Below are 12,447 nucleotides of genomic sequence, written 5' to 3'. Positions count from 1 at the left end.
TTCTGCCTAACAGTCAGTGCAAGAGGTGCATTGATTGTGGGGAATCCAGAGAAAAACGAAAGTGATAGGGAAAGCAAAATCTCTCCATAAAAATCTACCCTCATAAAGTGTAATGACTAAATTCAATGGTCAGAGCTTGCAGGACAGAGAAGGCTTCAAAATGACAGCATGAAATTGTGATACCATATATGTGTAAATTGAGACTATCTCTGAAACTTTCCCATGCTGAATAGACAATCGTGCTGCATGGATTAAAAAAATTGCACAACTGAGTCAAAAATCAGAAACTAGTAAAAAAAGGAATTTTTAAGAAAAGATGGAAGGGGTGAACAAAGAAAAGCATTGGGGAGGGAAAGAAGTCTATAAGGAAGGGAGTATGTTCCCTTGCATGACCACCAGTTTGAAGACAATGGTTGGTCCCTGTTTTTAGGTTTTTTCTCCTACCCATCAGACAAGCAAGAGACTAACAGTGGAAGCAAAGGACACCAGAAGTTTCATGATCAGAACCACTTTAGCACTAGAACAGAACCATTTCAGGAGTGGAAATGACATAAGAAGTGGTTCAAGTACACAAAGCTACTCTTGTAATAGTTCTTGGAACAGCATACACTAGACAGGCTGCTTATTTTTAGAAAAGAAAAGACAGAGATGTGTAGCTCTTAAATAATTAAGACTGCACACCAAGCAGAACTTATACTGGCATAGCAGTTTAGAACCACCAATTTGGTGGGAACAAACAACTCTCCATTCTGAAAGTGCTACTTTGACTACTAAAAAGATTTGGCTTTGTGTCATAAGAAGAGTCACATTTTTCTTTCCTTGAAAGGCTTCTATTCATGAATGATTAATGCCCAACAAAAGCTGTAATTATGTAACTTTGATCAAACCAATACACATACAAATAGTTTCTGCTTCATTGCTGGATGCCCATCTTGTTCACTGCCACAGCAAGTGACTATATCTGAAAGAACAGCAGATAGTACAGTACAAGAGGACACGCTGTTCCAAACAAACCCTAACAAAACCCACCAAACTTCAAAAAAAACCCCAAGAAAAGTAACCTGGCAATGTGTTTTCAAAAGGAAACCCCTGGATCATCTTTCAAGCTCATAAAAATATCTGTAGTACTTTTTTCAAATTCAAAAGAAGACCTACAGACTTACAGTCTCTGGAGGGCAGAATGTAAGACACAGACCTTTCCTACAAGGTTACCTTCTTGTTAATTTCCTCTCCTATTCAAGAGTGTCATTAGTAACCACCCGTCATTTCTGCAGCAATCACAGCAGTTGGTTTAGCAGAAAAGTAATGTTATGAAATAATGCAGAATACTTTAACAACTGCTTTGAAACAAATTGATAACTACTACAGTGTGCTGAAGGCAACTGCTGGCCCAAAGTCAGCTCTTTGTCAATCACCACTAACACCAAAGGCTGGTCACCCAGTATCCCCTTAGCAACTGATAAGTATTTGTTTTCACAATCCATAAAATAAAAACAAAACAAGCCTTGGAATTTGTCTTTAAAACATCACTTGTCTTAATTTTTTTATATTATTATTATTAATATAATTATCATCATTAAATCCAAGTAAAAGATAAAAAAGCTCCTTCTCAAGCCTTAGGGAAAATGTTCTTGAAACATCCATTTTATTCCTACAAAAATGTATTTGCTGGAAATTTCAAATGCAACTGGAAAAATGCAAGCCTCTTGTGAATTTTTCCTTAATTGGGCACCGCTTTCAATGCCCATGAAGGCAGCAAAATCTAGTTTCAAACCTAAGCCCCTTATTTACTTCAATTTGTCTTGAATATTCTCTTGCTGTACAGCAAACAATAAAATTCAGCAACCTTCTGTGCCATGGGTTTTTTCAAGTCTTTTAGAAACTAAAATAAATTTTTCTTCCTATTAGCCTCATGAAGAGGTTCAGAAAATGGCCCTGAGGCCATTTATCAGCTGTAATTGTAAAACTGACAGTGCACAGCGACAGTACAGTGACTCCCAGATCATTTAACCTATTATCAACCTTCTGAAGCTCAAGAAATATTACGGGATGAGAATAACCAGCAGGATAAACAAGCTGATGTATTTTAGGTTATGAAAGTGATTGAATTTGTAGCAAATGGTGCACACTATGACAGTTGTCTTTGTTACATAAAGGGCATAACAAAGTAAAACTTCTCTCATCCTCCTTTTGCTGTTTAGGATATTACTGTCTACTGCACAAGTGCTTTGATGATTTTATCCATGCATAAAAAACTTAAACTGTCTTCATTTTGAAGAAACATACCTTTGCCTCTTTTTGTCAATAATAACTATATATTTTTTCTATATTTGTCATATGGCTTTGCTAAAAGAGCCTGTAGATACGAAAAATCATATACAGACTCATAAAGCTTAACAGCAGTATATAATATAGAACACAGACAGATGTATGGAATATTTGTATCACTGATAAATATTCTAGCACTTAATGCACTGTTCTCTTAAATTGCTTTCTCTGCAGGTGAGTCTTCTACTTGCTCTACATTACTTTAAGCTGAAATCCTTTTGCAGAGTAGCAAAATAAATGAGAACTTAAATTCTCTCAAATTGGGTCTTAAGTTTGCACATGATCCCACAAATAGACTAAGCAGGATTTAGACATTGTTTTTCTTACAAATAATCACTTTCAGGTAGCCTTGTAAAACTGAAATTTGTTATTTTCATAAAATAAAGGTCTTTATCAGACACACAATGCATATAAAGGCAGCTCACATTCAGATAACAAAACAAAAAATCAACTAACTGGAACTATCTAACAACTGTGCAAGTTAGGGACAAGACTACTGAAAGGACTGAAAAAGTATGTCCTTTAAAGTAAAAGAAAAAAAAAATCCAAGGATGGCAAAAATATGGATACTGTAATTTTAGGAAGTATATTATAAATTGGCCAATAATTATTTCTGTTAGAGTGTGAAGGTTGTAAATAACTGGCAAACCTAACAAACCACTAATGTGTCAGTAAATGTACAGAGTACATGATACACAAAGATTTTAGATATGGTGAATGAATTTATTCTTTTAAACAAGTGCCCTTGTAATTTCTTGGTAATTGTATGAGACTATTAATAACAAATCATTTAACAAACCAGGAGCAGATTGGAGCTGAGCAGGAGGACACAGGCTTCACCTAATTTAATAAAAGTTCCTCTCTACTGCCATTCACAGTTATTTTTCCGTTCGTCTTTCAGCTCTCAATTGGTCTTTGCTAAATCTACATGCATTTCCCACAACATGCTCATGAAATGTAACTCTAACATTCTTGGCTTCTTGAAAAGTAGACATCCCAGGGACACCCTTTAGGACTTCATGAATGTGAACTTTGTCCTTGTTTTTGTGTTCTCCCCGTTTATAACTCATTTTATTGCAGCTGAAGTTTGACCTATGAACTTTCTGGGGCAAAGATGGTGATTTTTCCAGAAGACATCTGGTTTATTGCAGGTGCCATAAAGTGATGAAGAGAAATTAACTCTGCCTCAGAAATTCTACCTCATTATCACTCTGGAAGGCAGAATGATTGCTTTCTTTCACCTTCTCTACTACTGTCATTCAAACAGGTTTTAAAATCTGCCTAATGAAATGGCAGAGACATCTAGCTACCACAGTTCTTTGTAACAGATGGGGAGAAACAGACATCTGAACAGAAGCCTCCACTGGTTAACACAGCTTTGCAACCATGCATCCCACAAAGTAGTTGCCACTAGTTCATTTCTCTCTACTACTGTATGTGGAGGAATCTGCTTTCATCACCCTCACTATCCCACTCTTCTCCTTGGTGGGACAATGAACTGGACTGGGGTAGAATAGCTGCCTGACTTCAGGCAAAATTCTCAGTAAAATACGTAAATACATTTTTAAAAGAAGAAAAATATTCATAGGTCTCACTTGATCGAAATTGTTGAAGCCACATGGCTTATGCCAGATCTGAATTTTCTACTACAAGTAGGGATTTTTTCTTCAGTTTTACTAGTTATGGTAAGTACCAGGCACCCACCGTTTATCTTTTCGAGACTTCTGAGAAGATATGACCTGCCATAAATTGTGTAAACGCTTAAGCCAAACCATCTGAGGAGAATGCCTGTTGAAAAACAACACATCTTCTTCAAGCAATATTTAAAGAGAGCTCGCTTAGAATATTAGGAAATTGCAATTAGATTCAAGATGTACATGTGGTTATTGCCTTTTGCTTCTCCACTAGATCTGTCTTGTCTTGTCAGTGCCTGCTGTGCTTACAGTCTCACTGAACGAACACTTCTCACAGCTGCTTCTGCTGAAGCTTCTGGATGGAGGTGGCTACCCCATCTCAGTATGCTTTCTGCAGCTGCCACATAATAAATCGTAAATAGGGATATAAAAACAGAGTTACCAGAAATTCCCATTAAAATAACTAATCTTACTGTTCCTCCACAGCTTGTAACCATGGCTCACTACAGCCACAGTACCCCTTCAATCTTTCTTCAATTCACACTGTTCTTCTCTAGCAAATGTTTGCCCACCTTCTGCAGGTCACGCTTCATGAAGGTGGACTACTGCCCAACATGTGTGATTGTTCCAGTTCAACTGCAATCAGAATGATTTTCTGATCCAAGCTGAATCTGATCTCCTTTCATTTTCCAAAATTAGATTCAGGTGACTCCATGGCTTTCAATCAATTTTTCCTCAAAACATTTATGCTGAAGCTTCAGTAGTAGCCATGAACCCAAGTACTCTGTTCTATCTTTGAGGAAAAGAATTTGAGACCTCTGAGCTTGGAAGGAGCGATAGCTCCAGGCAAAGTCACTAAAGACAGTCATTTCAGTATCTTTGTAGATGCAAAAATCTGCCATTGAGGTCCCAGTGCAGCAAAACCTCCAGTATTAAAGTTTCAGTGTCCACAAGAAAAAGTACTGAACTTGCAGCATTAGATGCAGGGCATAAGTCAATGCCAAAAGTGACGGAGCAATGCTGCTTGCACGTTTGCAAGCTCTAACAATAGGTAGCTGGCTTCCTTTATCCAGGTAAATTTCTCTTGCCCCTGGCAAAGTGACTCACACTTACGATATCCAGATATCCAGTTTTGAACAGGTTACATAAAGTCCTTGTAATACGCTAAACAGAAGAGCTGCAAGGTATGCAATGACAAGAAACAAACTCTAATTATACACTTGTGTGGCAGCCTTCAGACTAAATGTAGAGATTCTGGCAATCCAGTAACAGCGCACATTTACATCTATTTCATTTTCTGGTGTGATTTTTTTCTACACTTCCAGTGTGCTTTGACAGACCTGTCTGTACCTCATTCTTGCCACCATCCTATTATTAAGCATCAGGATGCTACTGAAATCTGATTTGACAGGAAGTAGATTCAGGGACTGTGTGATTGATGACATTGCAGTGCAAAAACTGCATGTGTGTCAGCAACTTCTCACAACAAAGTCTGCAAAATAGGAAGAAAACAAAAAAAAGCGACAAGTGCACAATTCAGATATCTGTGACAAGACTGTGATGAATATCCAAGAGAAACTATAGTCTGGTGACTGGATTTTTGCAAGCATGCAATGGAACAAATAACTAGTCTCTCTTATGTTCCTTACCCTGTTTCTCTCTGAAAAAACACTCACAACAACAAAAAAAAAACCCACAAACCCAACCAAACAAAAAACCCAAAGCAAAAGAAACACAAAACCAACCCAAGCTAACCAACAAAAAAACCTCCGCCCTTAAAGAACTGGCCACAGTCTGTACAACTTCTTTGATCTCAGTGTTATTTTAATCCTCTACCTTAGAAGCTGCATGGAACATGTATCTGTGAAGTGTCTCTTCCATTAACTAAGTTCTTTGATCTGGGTGACTGAACTACTTAATTGTTCATATTCACACTGTGACTTAACAAGTTCTCAAAATTTACAGATAGACAGAAAACCTGTAAGTAGTTTCAGATTATAATGTTTGTAGCAAATGCATGCATCTGAACAGCTCAGCAGCCCCACCTTAAATAACACCATTTTAAAGGGAAAAACACCCTGGTTTTCAAAAGGGAAAAAAAAAAAAAAACAAAAAAAAAACCAAAATGAAGAAAAACCAAAACCAATAAACAGAAAGTTGTGTTCCCTCTTCTCTCAAGACTTTGACTAGATAATAACAGACAATTAAAAGCCAGAAGAGCATTTATGTCAGAATGCAGCAGCAGAAAAACTGAAAGCTAAGAGTAGAATGAAGAAGCATGATTCATAATAGAAATCATGCTCTGTCTTGGAGCAGTTATGCATTTCAGAGTCTGAAAGGATAAGGTATCAATGTTCATGCAAGACCATTACCAAGGCTGTAGTAATGTAAGAAATTTCTTGGAACTTCAAGGTATTTACATTCATACAGCTGGTAAGTCAGCTGGCTACTGTTGGAAATTGAAGAACAGGAGACTTAATTAAGTCAGATAATGATGTTAGCTACCTCTATTTTAGCTGAGATGAACAAAATAATAAAGAAAATCCGGCAAAAATCTAAAGTTACAGAAATGAAACTGATAGCCTTACAGACTACTTATTCTGGAAAGCTTTATCATGGATGAAGTCAGAGACACCATCCTGGAGAAAGTTTGTTTTCACCTAACTCAGGTTAACTTAAAGCAGTGAAAAACAGTCATTACTACAGAAGTTTGTAATATATGGATAGCATTTATAACTAATTGACATAGATTCAGGAACATAAAGAACATATTGCACTGCAAAAATTCTAGAATTCAGAAATAAACTTTTCCACTATAAACAAAACTCCTTTTTTTCCCCACGATGAAGAGAGAAATAATCTCCGTGGGAATTCTGCCAATTTTGCCAAGGCCAAATATGTTAAAGAACTACAAGCCACAGCACAAGCCAAGGTATACTGACCTCTGCTTTTCTAAGCTGAGAGGTACAAGTTTCTACACCTTAATTATATTTAAAAAAAAAAAAGTGGAAGTGAAGTCTCTAAACAATGAGAAGAGGTTAGCAAGCACAGTCTGACTTCAGCACTAAATGAGTGCCTCGCCCAAGTGTTTCCACTGTGGTGAAAGGCAGCAGTAGATTGGAGCAGAAACTGCCCAAGTAGCTGAAAAAGCATCAGCTGAGGAAAAAAGCTCTTCCCCAGCCCAGACTTCTGGAGAAAGCGGCACAGGAAGTCACAGGAAGAACTGGAAGTATTTTTCAACCAAAGAAATGTAACAATACATGACTGGAGAACTGTAAATGCAACACCTGCAGGCAGTTAAAGACAGACAGGTTCTGACTGCAAACATGCCTTCTACAGAGCAAGGTCGCTCTGTGTAAGTTACCTAAAAACATGGAATTAAATGAGGAATGACAGGAAATGCCTCTGATTAACACAGGTCCTACCAGGCTTACCCTGCAACCCACTTCCTGACACATACTATTGAATCCTCTGAACTTCCACAAAAGAAGAAAAATGTATATGGAATACCTGAAGAAGGTGAGGATCACAGAATCACAGAGTGGTTTAGATTGGAAGGGATCACCAGTGGGGCATCTGGACCAACCCTCCCTGCTCAAGCAGAGTCTTCAAGATTTAACAGAAAGTGCAAGATTTCTAAGGAATTTGGCTTAAGAAAAGAGAGATATTGTTAAAAGTGAGTCATCAGGAAAATATATGCTACTGGTGAGCTCTGCATGGATAAACTGTGAGGTCAAAAATTATTAATATTTTATTAAAATTACTATTAAAAGGAGGAGTATGATGATAATATTTGGTAATGATACTAAACTAGTACAGGCATATGCAACACAGGATCTTGAACATAAAACAACTGAAGGTGTAATTACATGGAAAGGAAATAAATTGGCATAAGATACATCAACTGGCAGTTCAGGGACAGAACTTGGAGATGATAGTCACTGCAATCTGTCAGTGTCATGTGGCTGTGAATCCCAGGTCTTGTCAGAAGTACTTCCACTAGATACACAGTAAAATTTGTGCCACAGTGAGAAGACTTTACATGGCATTGGTTGTGAACTTATAGTTGAAAAGGAACAGAGAGGAGTATGTGGGATGACCAGGGGGAATGGAAGCTTACCTACAGCTACTACTAGTCTAGTCTAGCAACATAAACCAGCAGAAGTATTCACTTCAGGCACTGAACAGTTCTTCCTTTCTCTTACTAATTGTCAAGAGAAATTTAAATTTCTATATTTTAAAGTTGTGACCTGGGAAATTTAAACTAACCTGTATTTAAAATAAACATTATTTCCTTTCATTTCTGAGAAAATTATCTGGAATGCTAAGGCCACCCAGTACTGGAAATGTAACTGCCAGGAAAAGGGGTGAAAAAAGAAATAGCTTATTTATCTCCTTGACTTTACCAGCAGTACTGCAAGCAACATCCAGAAATTAAAAACCCTAATCACTATATGTACTGCAGAAGCATGTGGAACTCTGTGCTAGATTACAGAAATTAATTTAAAAACATAATTACCATTTCTCTGAGGTGATCTGTCAAAAAAATGATCAAATTCAGTAGCTAACAATTTGATTGTGTAAATATGCATAGAAAAATTTGGATTTATAGCTCCACTTAGTTATCAAAATTGTTAGTGCACCTAAATAATGCTGGTCACAGACAATCAGTGCCAGAAAAACAAACCCCAAACCACACTCAGCAAGATCTAAATGGATCGTCAATGCACGCTCCTACATTAAATATGTCCGCTCTTAAGAATTTCTTTTTTAAAAAATATTTAGCACACAAATAGTGGTCTGCTTGGCAAAGCACTAGAAAGGTGCTTTGCTTTTAGGGGTTTGTAGTCTAGACACATCGTGTAAACATTCAGAGCATTTGGAAACTTACTAAATTTCTCATAACAGTGTTTAAGCCCAGAGATGCATCTGTTGCTAAGAGCAAAGAATTTCTATCTATTTCTAGCAAGATGGTGTACTTTAAAGCTGGACCAAACAAGCTTTAAATAGTCAGCTCTGCAGTGGATAGAAATACCTTATGATTTCACAGGCAGGATAAAGGACTTTCAAAAACCCCACGGAATATATTTTGTTTGTTCTTGGTTTTAGTCAGTTCCGAAATATATTCACTTACAGCAGGTCTGAATTACCAGCGTGAAGGGAAAAACATACAATAAAAAGGTTGAAAGTTTTTTTTACCTTTTTATACGTTTTCTCTTCATTTGGCTTTCCAGCAGTAACATCTCCATTTTCAGTAATAGATGACATCTAACAACAGAACCTTAAGTTATAAAGAAGGTATTTGCTTTACAAAAGTAATTGTTTAGAAAAATAATAGAATTTTTTATCCATTTTTGCTAAATTCAAACTCTTCAGAAGACAGGAAGCTACCAAGTCAGTGACATACCTAGGATATTCCTGTAAGTATTCTCAGCACAGACTAAAAGGACAGCACTGGCCCAGGAATATGTCCAGCATATGACTGATTCTACATGATTCTGCTTCTTTTGCCCACACCAGTATGCAGTGAAATCTTGCTCCTCAGCCTGCTGCATGAGATGTTGTTGAACGGGCAAAACTATGAAGCTTGTGAGCCAGGTAGTCAGTGGCATCTCTCAGAAGTCTAAGGTCCTTGGTTGCATTGATATGCTGTATCTCCTTAAAGCAGCAAGGAGATCACAGAATCACACAGAATCACAGAATATTCTGAATTGGAAGGGACCCACAAAGATCACTGAGTCCAACTCTTGAGTGAATGGCCCATATGGGGATTGAAGCCACAGCACGGGCATTGATAGCATCATGCTCTAACAATTTGACATTGCATCTTATCACAGCTGTAAAGCCATGCTAGACCAAGAATAAACCACTAAGCTAGAAATCACCTTGGTCAGACACTCTGAGTGTGTCTGCCAAAGTAAACAAAACAGAAAGCTACGATGATGTGGTTCAAAATCATTGTAGATTTTACCAACATTTTCACGATGGAATTATACTTACCCTTACGGACAACACGACAGGTCATCTGGAGCTGAGAGCGAAGATCAAGCCGTTCATTGGTGGTGTTAATATTTTCCACGACCTATTATAAGAAAAATCTGTCATCGCTATGCCTTAACAAATTTATATCGCAGAATAGCTGCAGATTTCCTTTCACTACTATTCTTCAGCCCAAGCAAACATTCAGCTACAAGTGAGACTTTTCAAGAATCATGTAAAATGACTTGTTTACTATAATTAGAACATACTATACTTAGAACATACTACAACTTGGTTAATATACTTAGAAATTAGCAGTATTACACTGGAGGGAACCAGTGCAGAGTGATTTCCTTTTGCTCTAGATATTTCATCCCTGTATATACCTGTATAAGCAACTCTACAATAAAACGTTTATGTAGAGCAGTGCACATACATGCTCTGGAGTGTTGTGTAATTACATGTGTTATTAATCTTACAGCCTTCTAATCTCCAATCACTTATTCTTATAAGCTGTGATGGTTTGGAGGTCAGCACATTGAAAAGTCATAGATAACAAACAAAAAAACCCTCATGATACCTCAAATGAGAAAAAAGCCCTCATTTTGTCTTTAAGCAGTACAAATAGCACCTTGTACATAACTAAAAATTGGTTTTAAAAAAGTATTCTCAGGCCTCATTCACTCAAATTAATTTTCCATGAATCTGAAGAGTATACGTAATACCACCAAGAAACCTTTTAGTAAAAGGCTTCTCAGTCAGCACTTTCCTTTTTTCAGAGAAGCACCTGAGCAAAACAAAAAAAGGCGGGGTGAACACAACAAATAGAAACTTGGCTTTTCTGAGAACAAAACAATGCCTCCTTAGAAAAACACACTTCTTACTTTACAGACCAGTATTTTCCTAGTGCAGCTAACTGCATTCTTCATTGTAGCCTCCATGTAACTAATATATTTAGTCAGTAATTCCTTCATTTGGATGTGCATTAGCAGTATCCTACACATCGAACTCCTACTTAAAGGCAATGACTTCATTTTGATAGCTTTTAAAATTGTGTGTAGTTCATCTCACTCACCTATATTCACACATTTAATAATAACATTCATCCATGCTTGCAACTCTGTAAATACACAAACAAAGGCATCGAGAACTTGCTAAAACAGGTTTTGTAGGAAAAGAAAAGTCATTTTAATCACTAGTAGAATATTTTTAAAATAAGTAATCCCTGGGTTAAAACACCAATCCTCACCCAAGCTGTTGTTTTCCACACACCTCCGAAGACTTGGTACAATATGATGTTCTACTACACACCAGACTTTCTAAAATATGAGCACACATAGTCAGCAAAAGCCAAACATGAATGCAACATGGGAGCTTTCTTTCAGTAAATTAGCTGAAGAAAGCACACATGCTAGACATTGGAGAAAAGCCTGGTTTTTTCTCAGCATAGACAGACAAATTAGTCAAGAACACTTCATTCATGTGAAAATGTTATGCTGACAATGATAGGAAAACAGACAATGAGAGGCCAAGTTCAGTAGCTACCACGTATAAAAACTCATATACCATAAAGAATGTAAATTTTTCCTGTATGTGTCAGTTTATTTCCTAAAGGCATCTAGAATAGAATTATTTTGCTTCTAATCTTTTGAGAAACAGAACACACGGCTCTATCTTAACTGTGGTTGTGGTGAACAACTTTCAAAAATCTTTGCTGTGACAACCATCTCTTGTTCCATGCTAACAATTTTTTGCAAAGCAAGTATTACTTTGTGTACTTTCTCGCTGCCCTAGAGCTACTGAAGCCATACATGGTGCCTTCTCACATGCTTTATAATATGCAGAGCAACAGCTACTGTCTCAGTTCTGATGAGGTTTAACAGTTCAAAGACAGGTCACAGCTTACAGTCTTGGACTCACTTCCAGGCTAAGCTACAACTATTTATTTTTTTTTTGTTACCATAGCAGGAAACTACTTTAACTAAAGCATTGAGTCTCTGTATGTACCTGACAAAGGAAAAGCTCACAATAAAGTAAGGCACAGGGTAGGGGTGGGTAGAAGAGGAAAACATTTAGTTTGAAAAATATTGTAGTGTGCTGACTTTGGCTGGGATAAAGTTAATTGTCTTCACAGTAGCTAGTATGGGGCTATGTTTTAGATTTGTGCAGGAAACAGTGTTGCTAATTCAGGGATGTTTTCTGCTCTTGCACAGCGCTTACACAGCATCAGGGCCTTTTCTGCTCCTTGCTGCACCCTGCCAGGGAGTGGGCTGGGAATGCAGAAGGAGCTGGGAGGGGACACAGCTGACCAAAGGGATATCCCAGACCATATAGCATCATGCTCAGCATATAGAGCTAGGGGAAGAAGGAAGGGAGGATGGTCAAAGTGACCGTGTTTTCCTTCCCAAGTCTCCACTAGGTGTGACAGGGCCCTGCTTTCCTGGGAATGCCTGAACACCTTCCTGCCCATGGGAAATGGTGAATGAATTCCTTGTTTTACTTTGCC

The 12,447-nt window shown here is 37.5% G+C and overlaps 1 protein-coding gene across 7 annotated transcripts in view; it reads right to left on the bottom strand.

Moving 5' to 3' along the window:
* Positions 1-12,447, bottom strand: part of PIP5K1B (phosphatidylinositol-4-phosphate 5-kinase type 1 beta) — a 94,000-nt gene that overhangs the window by 49,297 nt on the left and 32,256 nt on the right. For 5 of the 7 annotated variants that reach the window (XM_039566892.1, XM_039566894.1, XM_039566896.1 and 2 more), the window contains 2 exons: positions 9,963-10,044; positions 9,162-9,230 (listed from right to left, as the gene is read on the bottom strand). In XM_039566892.1, the coding sequence (XP_039422826.1) occupies positions 9,162-9,230 (69 nt within the window). In that variant the 5' untranslated portion in view covers positions 9,963-10,044. Of the gene's footprint in view, positions 1-7,472; positions 7,600-9,161; positions 9,231-9,962; positions 10,045-11,016; positions 11,036-12,447 lie in introns of those variants that run through there. The other 2 variants (XM_010393007.3, XM_019281990.2) reach the window with 2 other exon arrangements.

Source organism: Corvus cornix, chromosome Z (genome assembly GCF_000738735.6).
Source record: "Corvus cornix cornix isolate S_Up_H32 chromosome Z, ASM73873v5, whole genome shotgun sequence".
Lineage (NCBI taxonomy): Eukaryota > Metazoa > Chordata > Aves > Passeriformes > Corvidae > Corvus > Corvus cornix.
The sequence above is the reverse complement of the archived record's forward strand: the minus strand, read 5'-3'. Positions and strand labels throughout refer to the sequence as shown.